This window comes from Myripristis murdjan, chromosome 24 (assembly GCF_902150065.1).
Source record: "Myripristis murdjan chromosome 24, fMyrMur1.1, whole genome shotgun sequence".
In the NCBI taxonomy this organism is placed as follows: domain Eukaryota; kingdom Metazoa; phylum Chordata; class Actinopteri; order Holocentriformes; family Holocentridae; genus Myripristis; species Myripristis murdjan.
This window is the reverse complement of record NC_044003.1, coordinates 28805987-28822690: the sequence shown is the minus strand read 5'-3', so window position 1 is coordinate 28822690 and position 16704 is coordinate 28805987. Positions and strand designations below refer to the sequence as shown.

General features: G+C 39.8%; 1 protein-coding gene across 1 annotated transcript; it reads right to left on the bottom strand.

Moving 5' to 3' along the window:
- Positions 1-11451: 11451 nt before the first annotated feature.
- On the bottom strand, positions 11452-13862 carry LOC115356220 (12-(S)-hydroxy-5,8,10,14-eicosatetraenoic acid receptor-like). Its single transcript, XM_030047300.1, has 2 exons — positions 12983-13862; positions 11452-11987 (listed from the first exon to the last, which is right to left on the bottom strand). The coding sequence occupies exons 1-2, from the start codon at positions 13613-13615 to the stop codon at positions 11520-11522; spliced, it is 1101 nt and encodes a 366-aa protein (XP_029903160.1). The 5' UTR covers positions 13616-13862; the 3' UTR covers positions 11452-11519.
- Between the last annotated feature and the right edge of the window lie 2842 nt (positions 13863-16704).

Genomic DNA, 16704 nt, shown 5'->3' with positions numbered 1-16704 from the left:
CCCACAGTGTTTGACTGACAGCTGATTTCAGCTGGTGAGGGTGTTGCAAAAACACCACATCAGTGAGTGTACATTTTTTTTTAACGCTGACTGTTTTTTTTTCTTTGTGTCTCCCTGTCATAACAGAGACAGGTTAATATCATAGCTGAAGATAGTAGGCTATAATTAAGTTTTCGAAACACAAACAGCATCTGTTATTTATTGAGCTAATCTGCCAGTTTAAGGTGAGGCTGGAAGTAAAACACAGCATGATTATTAGAGATAATAATTTACCTTGGAGTTGCACTTCAAGTGACTTCCTGACCACTAGAGGGTGTCGGGAGCACAAACTGTTGGTAAATACATAAACCCACTCCTCCCACCAGCAGATCGACTGTAGAAAATGAGAATAAAGGGGGGAAAATTATGGAAATGCTTGTTGTTGTTTCCTTTTGGTCACTCTCCTACTGTGTCAAATGGAGTCTGATTCGTTGATGTTAACCTGCGATATACAGATTGTTCATCCAAGTATTTTTTTGAAGTGCGTGCCCTTTTCCAAACAGTTTTCAGTGACGACTTCTCCGGTGGTTCTGTGTAACAAGAGATCTGGCGTCTCAGGTCAGAACTGCAGACTTTCAGCAAGCTTTGAATGACTTTTTCTGTCACTTCATTGCTGATTTGTGATTGATTTGATTTTTGGATGTTTTTACGCGCAGAATGTGCAGTTTCAGAGAAGCTTTACATGAAATATGAGCATGAAATATAGATACTTAGGAAGCTCGAAGTAGGGAATAACAACAGGCTGCCTATAAATTGTATGGTGACAAGAGAATGACAGTTCTCACATTGCAAGGGGTCAGTTTACTGCAAAAAAAAAAAAAAAAAAATGAATGTAATATTGCAACTATTTTCCTTTTTCTTTTTTTCAGTTGTGACAATTGGTTGTGTTGGAAGTTTTATCACTGTCACCACTTGTACAGCTTTCATACCTCTGCAGTGAAGAAAACACACAGGACCATTGGCATGATGGCAGAAACTAGCACCAAAGGCTTAGTTTGAAATAATACTGGAAATATCCTTTAAAGGTGCACAAGGCAAGAAAAAATACAGCCATCTTATCAACCTACAACAAAAAGATTAGATGCAGATGTTTTGTTTTGTTTTGTTTTTTTGTCCAAGTGAAATTCTACAGTCAGCACGGCCACTTGGGGGAAATTTTCTTTTAACACAATAAAAGTATGAATCAAGAATGAGATCCAAAGGTGTGTCCTGAACAGCAGATTCAGTAGCGTTCCATCTTTCAGTTCCATCTTTCGTTATCATATTCTTTAGTATATGGAGCATCACAGGCCAACTTGGTTGCTGTAAGTGGTAAGAATGACATTAAGTAAAGTTTTGTTCCATTTAGTTAAAACGAAGCTTGTGCCCTGATGTTGTTCATGGATTGGCTCTGTCCCGCCTAAACCTTCATTAATGTCATGAGTAACTCCTGTGTTTACCCTGCTATCTCATGGCAAAATGGCTGCTGTGAAAAATACAATAGTGTTACATCCTGATATGGACTTGTACACACTGATTGGCTGAAAGGGACATAAAGGGACATTTCAGTGAAGCGACTTGAGATAACATGTGTTATTCTTTCATGCTATACAAATGAAACTGAACTGAACTGAGCTGTGACCTTGGTGGAGATGTACATTCCACTGAGTGGCTTCTTGCTTGTATAAAGACAGGATTTTTTTTTTTTTTTAATTATTTGTTTATTTATTTATATATATTTTTGGAGGAATGAATACACTTGGAGTTGTGTTTTTTTAGAAAAGCATTCCTCATATCCTGTTTATCTTCATAATCAAAATAGCAGCTGCTGTTTGCACTCTCCAGTCATTGGCTGAGCTGCTGTGTATAGTCATGTGGGAGACTTGCTCTTCTGTGCACACCATTAATTCATGCACAATTTAACTCATGAAGAAACATCTGTTCTTGCATATAATGCATCATGAATACTGAGTGAAATCCATAAATGAAACCATGTCTCATACATAAGCCAGGATTAAAACCTTAATTCAAACAGTAACAAAGCCACCCAGGTCATCAGTTCACTTGAACTATCGATGATCTTCATGGGATAGGGTGATACTCTTTGTAGCTAAATGTCAGTGCAACTACATGTTGAGCCACCAGACCACAGCAGGAAGCAAATGTGTTCAACATGAATTATTGAAGAGTTTATGAGGGTTATGGCCCTGAGCAAAGTGCTGAACTCTTCCTGTGGCACCGCTGTATCAATGTTGAAGTAATGGAGGAAAGACATTAATTGAATATTAGTTTATTATTGTACATACTGTCTGTGTATGAGATGCACATTTGCAAATTTCTGTCTTGGGAGACAAAAACATCAATTTAGAATGAAATATTCATAACGTTTTCAAATGTGACTTTCAATAACACAAATGTGCGAAGACCTTCAACTTGTGCAATAGAGCTGTGAAGTGAGTGAGTAGCCTAATATTGATTGACCAGGGTGATGGAAATACGTCAGTTTCCCAACTGTAATGTTACATGCATTCATCAAAAATATAGAATAAATAGAATACATCAAAAAAAAAAAAATCAGCTTAAAGTCCCCATGAAATGAGCTCACATGACTTCTCCTATTTTAAATAGTGACATCATCCTGCACTAGTGGGTGTACATTTCAGTTTCAACCAATAAAACCTTCACAAATCTTTAAACATCCTCTCTCACCCACCCATCCTTTCAAATAAAACTGTTTCTCTTCCAAACAGACATGCTGTTGGTTTGCACTTGTGACTGATTCTTCTTCCACCATGTCCCATCCAAACATCCTGTTTCAACAGGAACTACATCAAATCCTTACAGTTGGAGTCAATTTCATGGGATCTTTAAAGAACCATACATGTGTTTTTGCACTTTTCAGCTCATTTACTACAGTTCACATATAACTAGCGTACAGGGAAGCATTGGCTGTCCTAGGAAAAATATCTGGCCCACTCTAGATTTCCTTTTGTCCGCGATCTTCATATGTGGTTTTCGTAGCTTCCTATTGGATACTGTGCTATTGATCTGGCACCACACTGTGCTGTGATTGGCTGGGAGCTGCACACCCACTGCCCAAAGGCTGACGCCCAGAAGAGTCCCAAGCTCAGCAAAGCAAGAAAACCCAGGCACAGGGCAAGCTCTCTGCAGATACACACACCAACACACACTTCTAGTGGCTCTGAAGAGATGATTCAGAAGGATTATTTTTGTATAGTGGCTCAGAGGTGATGATTAAGAAGGATTATTTTTGTGTGTCTGTACATTGTTTTTTTTTTTTAGGAAAATCCTAGTCATTTTGCCTTAAACAGTAAATTTGTTGATTTTTTAACCATCTTTTATTACTTTTACTCCACTGTTTTTGTTATAAGCTTTGTTTTTTTCATGTCATATGTTCTATGTTTTGTTTTGTTTTTATGTTTTTATTTTTTTCCTATCTCGTGTTTTATTTTAACTTGCTATGTGATGTGCTTGTAACTGTGTTTTGAGACGTGCTATACAAATAAAGTTTGTTATTATCATTATTATTATTGTTGATCATATTTCAAAGCATGTGTTTAGACGTTTGAATGGATTTTCCAGCGGTTCTCAAACTTTTTGGCTGGGTAGTGGGACCCCTGTGTCGCAGGCGGAACGGCAAACAGTTCAACCAAAGAATGACTGAATGAATGAATAAAAGTTTCACTAGATTAATCATGAGAGGAGATGCACAGAGGCTCAAAATTACAAACAATAAAATAGAGAAAAATCAGAAAAAATAGACATGAAAGTAAATTTGAGCAGTGGAAATACGTTTTTTTTTTGTTGTTGTTGTTGTTGTTGTTGTTTTTTTCCAATCCCATAAAATGTCTCAAGACCCCACAAAATTCTCTCCTGACCCCCTCGGGGTCCTGACCCACAGGCTGAGAACCACCGCTCTCTCTGTCTCAGCCTGCTAGAAAAATCATCTTGCCGAGACTTGAAACTCGTGTGAGACAGGTCACTTATCACAGTGACCATCTGGCTTTATTGTATCAGTAACTTTAACACTATGGGCTCTAGTTTCGCAGACCAGGCGAGGCGGGGGCGTAGCGCAGATGCGCTTCGCCAACTGGGTGTGGCCAGGCGGATTTTCCAAGTTTGGCACGCCGTTCTCGGTGGCGCAAGTACTCCGCCATCCCTCCTACCGGCGGAGCGGAGGAGAGAAGGCGTGGAGTGGGTTTGACACAGCCCCTGTCCTCGCCTTTAAAATGCGCTGCGCGAAGGCGTAATGAAAGTTTACACAGCTGACATGGAGGTCTATTGCCGCAGGCGGAGCGGAGCTCAGGAGACAGGCGCGGAGCGGAGACCGGCGAGCAGTGCGGACACGTCACCAAAACCTCACAGGCAGGCTTCCGGAATGTCAGACACATGAACAATGCAATAAATACCGAAAAAAACACTATTGAATGCTACGATCACAATCAGCACATACAGATATCTCCATATCAACTGTCCCGTCACAGCTGATGTCAGATCAAAGGAGATTGGCACCGTTTGTGCTGATTGTGAGGTTTTGGTGATGTGCGCCAGGCAGCCAAACTTCCACTGCGCCAGCTCCGCTCCGCCTTGCGCTGAAAGTAGACGTGGTTTCAGATGGCGAGCTTTTGGCGCACCTCGGCGAAGCCTTTTGGCACGAAACTGTCACTGCGCCAAGCTGAATCTGTCAGCACCTCCCCCCACTGCGCCGCCACTCCCATCTCGGCGAACCTCCGCCTGCGAAACTTGCAAACCATCCGCCTCTCCCATTTCGCCGGTCGAAACTAGCTCTGCGTGGGGTTCGCCTCACTGCGCCACCCCGCGCTGCGCCGGGAAACTAGAGCCCTATGTGACAATTTAGTTCAATGTCTTTGATGTTAATGACTGGGTGTCCTGGGGAGTTCTCAGCGCTGCATTCACACAGTTTGGTCACATATTCAAACTCAGAGGACAAATGATGAGTAAATATGAACAGTGTGAAACGGTTGATGTGAACTGAGCTTCTTGCTTTAAAAAAACAGTCATGTTAGTCTGTCTACATACAGAATAGGTCACAGAGTGCACCAGACAGAGAACAGCAGAATGTCCACCACAGCACAGCCCTTTTAGAAAAGAGTATTTAAAGGCACATTCCTTGATTTTGGTAATATGAAACAACAGTGCCCCCAGACTTAAAACCTTCCACCCAAACGAGGTACTGCAACTGCAAATGAGGTAGAGCAAAGATAACCAACAGGGGCGCTTGTTCTTAAATTCAGAATGAGTTTTCCTCAGACCTACAGTGCTCTGAATGAAAATTTAGTAGTGTTTCTTTAAAGTAAATTGAGGAATTAAACAAACTAAACTGACCACATCTCTAACCTGAACATGCACGTTTTTGGCAGCACCTAATTTAAGAGTGCTTTATTATTTCAGTTGTAATGTTAAGTAAGTAAGAAACTAACTTTGTATTGCACCTTTCAAGAGCAGAGACATCACAGAGGGAATAAAGCATAAAAATACATCCAGGCATAAAACACAATTAAATACAGAAATGAATAGAAATGACTATTAGACAAAATCTCAACAAATGGGTCTTGAGGTGCTTTGGAAAGGTGTCCACAGTGTCTGCAGATCTGGGGCACAGAGGGACGACATGTGAGCAGTGAACAGGCTCAAACATGCACAAACAAGTCCTTTAATAAACAAGAGTTAGGAGCGCTAGTGCAGCAAAGCTAATGTTTAACTAGAACGTTTCCTACTGCTTGGTCTGATTACAGGAAGTTCTAGCAGTGAAAGAATAACCGCATATGCACGCGCTCACACACACACACACACACACACACACACACACACACACATTAAACAAAAGGAAATGTCAAATTTAAATGAATTGTTGAACTTCAATTTAATTTGCAAGGACTGATTTGCGTGTATATCTCACCTAATATCTTTGTCTTTCAAATTTGAGCTCCTGGTCATATTTTGCTGAAAGTGTTCCGAGTTTTGAGTTGCATAACCAGTTTTTGGTTTGTGATCCAAGATTTCTCTATCTTATAGTAACAGGAGACAATTTGTAGTATATTAGCCTGTCCGACACAGATAAGCCGTCGACCAATTTGGGTTTTCATTGCCTGATGCCAACACCGATATTTAGACAGCAGGGCAGCCGATGGCTGATATATGATGCCGATATCATGATTGATTTATTTGCATTCATGTTATTGTCTGTGCTTTCTCTGTTTGCTTTAAGAGTGACCCAAAATTAGCATTCAGTTTCTGCTGCACTGCCCCCTAGGGGCTGAAACTCTCAGGCATGTTGCACTTGTGGCCACACCCAGTCAGTTATGTGGCCGCAGGTACTTTACTAAAAGCCCTGCTGCTACATCACTGACTGGGTGGGGCCACAAGTGCAACATGCCTGAAACTTTCAACCCCTGCAGCAGATGTTTTCTGCCCTATGGGATGTATTGTTGAGTTACCCTTTAAGTAGATCTGCACTGTCTGCAGTACACTTAGTTTAAATAAAAAGCGATGTATGAAGTAGATAAATGTGTGCAGGTAATCAAAAAACTGAACTTTGTTCAAACCTAGGAATGAAAAATAAATGAAATGTTAGTGCCTTAACAGCAGCGTTTATCAGCAGATAAACGCAGCCACTGACGAGGCTGCCTGCAGATGTTTCTGCAGACAGTTTTTTTCTTTTTTATCAGCCTTGTGAGCGGAGATATCAGCTGCTGATGATTATCTCAAAATGCCAGATTAGTCCAACTGATCTATCTCTAAAACAGATCTATAACAGATTTAAGATATAAGCATATTTATATTGCCTAGAGCACAAAGTGGCCATAGTGTCGAGTGGTGACATCAAGGAATTCACTTGCTGAGGAAGCAAAACTCTTTTGGTGTCTCCAAGAACATTTTATGTAACTTCTATCAAACTTTTATTCAGAGTCTTTTAAGCTTTTCGTTTGTGTGCTGAGAAGTAGGCCCTGTCATTCTTTGGAAGAAACTAAATGCAGACATGCCTTGTCATTTCAGTACCTTTTTTTTTTATATACCCAAATTCATTAACAGTTAATATAGTAAGCTGAAACGCAGTGTGCTGATGGACCATGTGCAATAATATACAGGGCAGGCAGGGGTTAAATAAATGACTACATTAAGATTGGTAAAGAGTTAAGACTTGTTTAGGACTAATGTGCAGACTAATGATGTGGCCTCTGGCTGAAGCTCAGACTTCTGCAGCAGGAGATACTCTCGCCTCATGTTTGTTGTATTTGTTGCTGCTAAAATCTAGTAAAGAGTCCATATTACTGATTGCTCCTCTAACCACAGCCACACTCAGTACACTCAGCACAATAGCTGTAATCTAATATAAACATATTTGTAATTTGTAATATCTGCGCTTGATGGGAATGTTTGTGTGAAAGCAGCGTTCCCATCAGTAGCTTGGCTGAAAGCCCTGCTTGAAAGCAGATTTAGAACTGCATTAAATCATTAGAACCTTCTCTCACTTTTGGCACTCATGGCATTCCATATAAAATATATAAATGTAAGTATAAAATATCAGGTTGTACAAAACACAATTTCCCCCCAAACGTGAGCAACATTAGATGAAAGTTCAGTCACAACAGAGGCACTGCAAGATAAAATGTATTTACATATTTTCATATCACAGAAATAGTAATAATATAAAACACTTGGGAGGTATTTACATCACCATAAACAGGGTTATAAAACTGTAACTGTCAAAATGATAGGCTTTGTGAGAACTTTTTATTCGTTTGGCCTCACCTGTAACAAGAGCATACAAAGACATAATTAAATGACCTTATCAGTCACCAGTGCCTGGGGGTAATCTCATGCTATTGTTAAGGATTTCAGTTAAAGCAGCTGCATTCACTGCCCATCGATAACCACACTGAATGAAAAGCATGTTAACACAGGACCACCATATCTACAGTGCATTAGAGTAGCTGCTTTACAGAGCACAGTGCATTTGTAAGGGCACTCATTAGGAATTATAACATGATTGTATTGGCTGATATGCTCATAAACATGCACTCAAACAACAATCGGAAAACATCATAGATGTAACATTTCATCTCACAAATTATCTACCCATGTTTTTCTCAATGAGATGCAAAGCTTGTCTGAAAACATAATCACTAATCATAAATATTCAAAAGCTGCTTACCTCTGCTTCTCCAGTGTTATGGATATAATACATAAACACTGTGTTCTTATGAAAATGGTCATTATGAGTACATTAAATTCCCTAAGAGTGCCCTTATAATAGAAAGTGTTACCACTTATTTGATTTTTGTAACTATGACAAGAATATCACCAAATGCTGTAACTCTAATAATGATTGTAATGCCATGTTGTCCTCATATTGGAAGAAAAAGCCGAGTTCTTGTTGCTACAACTTGTGTGCACATTTTGTGACTCATTGGAGCATCCACATCCAATAACACCTGTATGACTGGGGCTTAACAAAGTGGTTAAAAAATCATATTGCGATTAATATTGTAGATAGTGTGATTGCAGTTTTAGTAAGAATGATGATTGTACATTATAATTTTCATTTTGACTTTACCAAGCAAACATGTTTTCTTGCATCTGGAAAACACAATTTACAGGGCAGGGCGTCACTGTAGCAGCACAAAAATTTATTTACAACAACGTTTTGTCACACATTTCACATTTATCAAAAAGTGCAGCTCCTGTGATTTGGATATTACACTTTAGGCATTGTGGTGATTAATTGGTCAGCCCCATGAATTTGACTGTAGTGATGAATCAGATGTGGCTGAAACATAACATCATGCTTTGTTACACTTGCCTCATTTCAACTGACGCATTGTTTCAACAAAAATAAAAATCCTTGGGAAAATACAAAGCAATCACCGTTTTCTATGACACATCATGACATGCGCAGTTTACAAACGTCATTTAAGGTCAGCTGAAGTTTAACCCAGCTGGATCAGACTCCTTGTGGGTGTAAATGGTAAATCCAATGAGCATGTTCAGTCGTCTATTTATAGTCAGACAGTGAGCAACAGGCGTGTCATCACTCGCTCTGTTATGAACAATATGACATCATGGAGGTGAGCCAGCTGACTGGATATGACAGGTCAGCCGGATACCCAAGAGGAATCTGTGGTTGCAACACACAACGAGTCACATTTCTGTTGGGAAGATGCTTTCAGGGGAATTCTACATTTTTGAAATCTACCATTGCTTTGCACTTGGAGGATAACAGCCGTCGAGAGGGCCTCTTGAAACCTTGAGGAGACTGTGGCGGTCCCAAATAACAAGAAGAGTTCTAAATTACACCACATACTAATCCTATTGCTGTGTAACCTTACAACTTGTTTAACTTTCATGACTTTTCAATAGCATTTTTCCAAAAGTCAGGGGGAAAAAAATCATATTTTATTAGTTTGTAAGATTTTGGTCAAACGTCTGGGTTTTAGGGTTGCAGAATAATGAATTAGGAATTAACCATAATGCCTTGTGCTACACACCTTGGTCACCTCCACCCTCTCCACCCCCCACCGCCCTGCTGAAGGCCAACCGGTGAATGGGGGTGTGTTCTGCCAGAAAGTGCAAGACACCTGTTTACCCAAACACACTTCCTGGAATTCACCCAGCACTTAAAGAAATGCTGGAAATTTCCAACTCCATTGATTCCATGTTTTTCCCATGCACCTTGGTGGTTACAAACTATCTGCATGACCTACATTCTTCAGGTCGCGATGTTTTATGGGTCATCTGTTTGTTACGGGTTAAAAGTCACTTTAATTCACAAGACAGTTTTGTTACAGAGCACACAGCTTTACAGTTCAATACAAACACAACAATAAACTAAAATCTTACCACTGCAGAAACCCTGCCCAACAAATCTATGTTGCATTTTCCATTTGGTTGTGACTGAGAGAAAAAGAGAGCATCTCACTCTTTAGTCTGTGATTTCTTTCCAATGTACAGCACCATAAAAAAATATTTGGAAAAGACAGAAACGATAGGGGTTGAGTTCCTTTTACTGTGGCTCAGCCTTGAGTCTGGACAGGGCTCTTGACTGATTGCAAAGGTCCTTATTTTGATGGGAACTGATGGCATTTGAAAACCTCAGAGCTTGTTTGGAAGTTCAGATAAAAAATTTTCACATCTACGATGCTGCCCAGCATATCTCACAAAATATTATCCACTGAGGACTTCAGCTGGCAGCCCTTTGGCCTATGAGTGCCAATGTGCATCAGCCATCTGCCTGAATTAGAGCAGGAAATGTTTGTGATTAGCAGCTAGCTGCCTGAAGAAATGGTCTGGACAATCGTTAACTTAAAGCACCATGCCAGTGATTTTGCACATTTAGCATAATATCTCCAAAATCTATACATAACACTTAATGTTGCTGTTAATCTTTTGTATTTTAGAACTCCCTTATCATTTTTCTTCCCTTTTATCCAGCCACTTGTTTCCATTCATTCCTCTACAATATGAAAATGAACTTTCAGAGACTTCAGTTTTTCTTCACACTAGTATTCATCACTGTAATAAAGTCCTCCACATTTGTTTTCCTAAAAACAGCAGCACTGGTGTGTTTTGATGACTTGAAATTGGACAAAGTGAAACGTTCATTCCGCCAGGGAAAATAGTCCCTGTGGAAACATTTGCTTTACATAGCCAAATATCAGTTGTGTGGTTTGTAAATGGTGATGACTTTGTTAGCCACAGAAGCAGAACATTATAGGGTAGCAGTTCCAACCAAAATTAAATTTGAAAATTGAGTAATTTTGATTATATTGTGAAATCTTTAGTCCCCCTCGCATGATTTACAAAATTCTAGTAAACCTGCCAAACATTCAAAATCGCTGGTATGGTCCTTTAAGTTGAGCTTTGTAGCTTTGAGTCAACTTCAAACACACATTGTTTGATCATTTGTTCCTGATTGCAACCAGCAATCTGAAGAGTAATATATACTGAATGTATGTGGATACATTTTGTGTCTTTAGCTGGTGTCTCCACCACAGCAATGGTTGCTGTGATTTATTGGTGCTGTATCCATGAGTATGTTGTTTAATGCCCCTGCATGATGTGAAAAATGGTTTGATGCAATGTAAAATGTGGGGAAACTGTTGTAAATGGGCCAAACTTTCAATATCATTGGTATGGTCCTTTAATTCTAACATGTTGAAGATCACATGACAACAACCTGGACTGAGTTTACTAGAGAAAAATTGTCAGAATCACTTTTAATCTGTATGGCACTTTCATAGTCCCACAAATTGATTTTGAAAAGATTATACATAATTTTTAATATAAAACCATTAAAAAATATATATATACATGTATATACATTTTTTTTTTCTTTTTGTTAAAGTATGTAATATACATTATTTGCAAGTCCACCATTCTCAGGTAGTCACTTATAAGGTAAGGTAGGTATTGTTGGGTTGCACTGGTTATCACCACAGCATACTGCATTGCCATAAATCTTAAATGACAGTACTGCGTGTGGGAGGCGGCACATTCCCTGCAGAATGTGAGCTTTCTGACAGAACAGTATCTCCTTTCACTAGGAACGGGAAATAATTGGAGAGATAAAGTGCTTTAAACTTGGTGCTACAAAAGCAGTAGACCAGGGGATCCAGTAAACAGTCCATGTAGGAGAAGGTCATGAGGCCATCAAAGACCATAGCGGCAATGTCCTCATAGCGCTCGCTGCCGTGGCTGACCCTGATGATGAGCAGCACCATCCTGGCTATGGTGCACGGGAGGAAGCAGATGGAGAAGACCACCATGACAGAGGTGACCAGGAAGACCGCCCTCTTCAGTTTGGTCTTATCCCCGATGGTTTTCTTTCGGAGCCGGTTGACGATGTGCACCGTGCAGTAGACCAAGATGATGAAGGGGATGATGATCTGGGTGAAGAAGACCACTTCTCGGAGGCTGTCCACCACATCCTTGAATCAGAGTTTTTGTCAGAATATTGTATTTACATGTTGTGAAGTAAGTTAGGCTGTGATTACCCCCTTTGAAACCCAGCAGCCCATGGCTGGGCCTTTATTTTGAAAAGGCTTTATTTCACCCTTTTAATAGTATTCACTTTATTTGTCCTTGTTAATTTTTTTTTTTCTAATTTTCTGGTCATTTTCTTGCAATTTTGCTTTTTTAACCCTTTGAAACCTGAGCAAATTCACTTCATTTCTTTCAAATCAAAAACACAGAAAGAGGGTGATGAGAGAACACTTCAAAATAATGTTCATGTTTTTATTTTGGTCTAGCTGATAAACCAGATAATTCAGATTTTTTCTATTTTGTATATGCTTATATGAACTACGTTTCAATAAGAATGGATACAGCACTTTCATCCCTAAGGCTAAGTATTTAATTTCATTGCAGTCTTCATTTAACTCTTTATAGAACTGATTTTTGCAATTGCGTACCTTTCAACCACCAAATGCTCTAAGTGTTAATCTTGTATTAATTCATATTATTAATTTATAATAACGTTATGTGGCCACTGGCACCTCTTTGAGGGAAGGTGAGAACCTTTCTGGAAACTGGCCTACCTCCCAGCCCTTGCAGGCAACATTCAGGGCAAAAAGTACCGTCTGGTAATGACTTTATGAATGGGGAAAGCATAAAAAGTCATGGACACAGTCAGGTTTACTAAGTAAACCTGAAACTTTGCAGGTTTGAGCTGCTGCTGTGTCAAACTGTGAACAAACAATTCCAACCAATTCATTCATGCACCCTACAAAGAACGCGGCCCTGACCTGAGAGAAATCTGATGCTTCAGTTACTTTATCACTCCTCATTTACGTCATCCAGTGCACTGCACCAGATGTTTGGTCTTATAGCCTGCTGCTGAAAATGCTGCTAACTAATAAGCACTGTTTGGGACAGAGACAGCAACAATTCTATGTGTACAAATTAGGTGTATATTGGGTTATACCTTGATCACGGCATCTTCTTGCTCACCATCCTCGCTCTTGTGGCTGTTGCAGCACTCAAAGTTCTTGAGCATGGTGGGAATGGTGAGAGGCAGGAGAAGGAGCCAGATGATGATGGAGATCTGAGGAGACTTCTTGAGAGCCCTGAGGAGGTTCTTTCGACCGGGGTGGACCACATTGAAGTATCGGTCGATCGATGTGACGGTCAGGAAGGCGATGCTGGCCCCTCGGTTGAGGAACAGCATGAAGAGCATGGCTTTGCACACCTTGTCGTCGGCACTCCTCCTCTCTCCGTGGAGGAAGTTGTGCGCCTTCACAGGCAAACAGAAAAGCAAGAGAATGTCGGCCAAGACCAGGTTGAAGAGGAAAACGTTGTTGCTGTTTGACTTCCAGAACTTAAGCTTGAAGATGAAGAGGTGGAGGACAGACGCATTCAGAGGCAAAGCCAAGATGAAAATGATAATCATGATGACTGCATAGAAAGTGTACACTGGCTGGTTGCTGGCCTCGCAGCTTTCAATGGCATGTTCAATGCCACTAGAACTGTTAACAAACAGGGCTCGAGTCCCATTACTCATTGGAGTTGTCATTGTAAGCAATAAATCCTGATTATAAAAGTGAGGGTTTTTGTCCATTATCCACAGAATAATATATCCCCTTTTATGCTTTGACCAGGAAATCAGTTCACAGCAGATCTAAAAAAAAAAAAAAAAATCCTCCCAAACAAGTTTAGCAAAAGTCTTCAGTTTCAGTTCAGTCTTGCTTTTCTTGTTAAATTGTCCTTTAAATCCTTTGTTCTCTTGTCTTTGTGTGGTGTCCGAGCTCTGAGGCTGCTCTTGTGTGCTGACCTGTTTTGCTGCAGTCAGAACTGGGTCTGGAAGTAATTCACTCCTCACAGTGCGCAAGGCAGAGCAAATAAAAGGCAGCTTCTTTGGGTTTGCCCTATACTGTTCAGACTTGTTGTGTAAGCTCCTCCCTACTGCCTGAAGGTGGGGCCAGCAATGCTTTCCCACTGCAGGGCTGATAAGGGCTTTCAAGGGATAAGCATGTAAGGACAAAAGAACAAATGATTAAAGCTTTTGTTTTTTGTTTTTTAACTTGAACCTCAGCTGATAATTCCTCAGAATGGGCAACAGCCTGAAAAAGATGTGTTCACTGATGAAATTAAGTGTCAAGTCAAAGTCTCAAGTTAGCCCTGGGTAGCACTGTCAGACCGTGCATGAACCCGTGGCTAATCAGCTACTGACAAGCTGAATGCACTTATGTTGCCCCATGAGGGAAACAAAAAAAACCAAAAAAAAAAACAACATTATGGCAGGGCTTCACCTTCTATGCTGCAATTTCCTGGAAGGAACTGTACCAAGTATCCCTGAAAAAATCCCAGAAGCTTGTTATATATTGGGTAACGATTGATGAGACATCCATAAATATTTAATAGATCATCATTCCCACATTTGTAAAGTAGTTATGAATACTGGTCTAAACATATGTAATTATGTACACATACATCAGGGTTACGTAAAGGGTTAAGGTTAGAATTAGTCATTTACATGTAGCTTATGGAGCCGTCTCACCTGCTTTAAGCTTTTTAAAACTGGCTTTTAACTGATTTATTTTTATTTTTTATTCAATGATTACATAGATATAATCCTCTATTTTGTTCTTTTATCATTTATGTTATACTTTTTGTTTAAGCACTTTGGAAAAAATGTATTGAGAAAAGGGCTATATAAATACAGTTATTATTATAAATGTACAAATATTACAAATGTGCAAATATTTCAGGAACTTTTATTTAATATTTACAAGAACTTAACATTTATAAATAAAGCAATAATCACTTGTGTATGTTTATTATTATTATTATTATTATTATTATTATTATTATTTTCTTTTCTTTCTTTTTTTTCTTTTTTTTCTTTTTTTTTTTTTTTTGGCAGTTCTGCTTTATTTGACAGTCCCAGTGGAGGGAGGGGCAGGACAGGCAGGGGAGGGAGAGGAGATGACATACAGCAAACAGCCTGAGGTTGGATATGAATATGAACCCAGGACGCTGCGATCAGGACTCAGCCTTAATATGTGGTATGAACTCTTACCCAGTGACCTTCTGGGGCGCCCTGTGTATGTTTATTTTTTGTATATAGTTAACATCCATCAATGACTATATTTATATATGCTTACAAATGTGTATTAGTGTGGGAATAATCTCTTTAATATTTACTGATGCATTGTAAGTCATTGGCTAAGGGACATTATCCTAAAGTTTTTCCATATATGGTAAGTACTGCATATTGTGTGAAAACACGACAGCGTCCCTGGGAAGATGGGACAGAGTCTCTCATGAGTGACAGCTTCTGACAGATGGAATACCCAGAGACTCAAGCTGGATCTCTTTGGGACGCCGTCAATGTTGAAATCATATCTCGCCTCCACAAATGCTAAAAATGTAACCAAGGGAGAAGGTTCGAGATTCTCCACAGAGAACAAGAAAGTAGATCCCTGGGAATCGATGATAGATTTACATGCAAGGGAAGAGTAGCGCTTCTGTCACGTTTTCTACTATGTAAGGAAAAAAGTAAATGAGGTGCATGGAATGTAACGTCCTGAGGGAGGAGGATTTTTTTGGAGGGGGGAGCAGGCCTTATATTCAACCCTGCATGCCTCAAACTCATTCTCCGCTTCAGTAGCCAGTCCTGACAAGTCTCTGAGCTAACATGCAGACTTTCTCTAGGGACCAGTTCCAGAGGCAAGGGACAGGGCCTGGCCTCATTTCCGGATCAGGTTTATGATTTTTTCAAAGTGACGCCAAAGCAAGAAAAATTGTCATTTCATTTAAATTCTGCTCCGGGCACTTCTCTCTGACATGATCACCACATGGTCACTGAGTTTTATACTGTTTTTTATGTTTTCCAAGTTATTTTTCGTTGTTGTAATTTCCTCTTGGTGAACGTCAGCTACATGTTAAAAAGACTATGTGGTTTCCCAGGGGAGGGAAGCCCTCCTTGTTATGATGTGGTAAAGAAAGATGCCTCACTTCTCCAAAGAATTTAATTTGGAACCGCCTCATGAGTTCAGGATAAGTCTATTACCCCATCACAACCCAACATACACGAGCATTTCACTACAGTGTTTATGTTTCTGAGTACATTTGACAAGATCAGATTCAAGACAAGCATTTCAAAGTGTTCCATTCATTCTATGGGTTATTAGTCTTGGCATGAACCTGGGTTTTTTTTTCCTTCCTCAGCCTCATCCTTGACGTTAGTGAACAAAGTGGTGCTCCCCTCCCATTTGAAACCCACTGGGAGACAAATATATGAAACAGCAAAATGAAAACATAACTCAAAGCCCTCATCTAAGCTAGTTTGCCAAGCAGTTTTTTTTTTAAGGGTCGAGTAGGAAACAAAAACAACAATGTGTGGTAGGAAAATTTGTCTTGTGTGCCAAGAAAGCATTTTTCCCTGTGTTACTCAGCAAATCCCAAAAATGGCAGCAATCCAAGCTAAAACTTTTACTGCACGAGAGGATTTATGTATTGACACAACATGTTAACATCTGGTGGCCAGGTTTATACTGCCTGGAGTCGCTGATTTCATAAATCAAGATATAAGATAATGTCTGTCTGTTAATGCTTTTTCCATATAGCGTCATTTTAGATTCTTACAGCCAGTCTTCTCCTAGCAATGCGACCTTGTGAGATCAGATCTTGACTTTATTGTTTTCT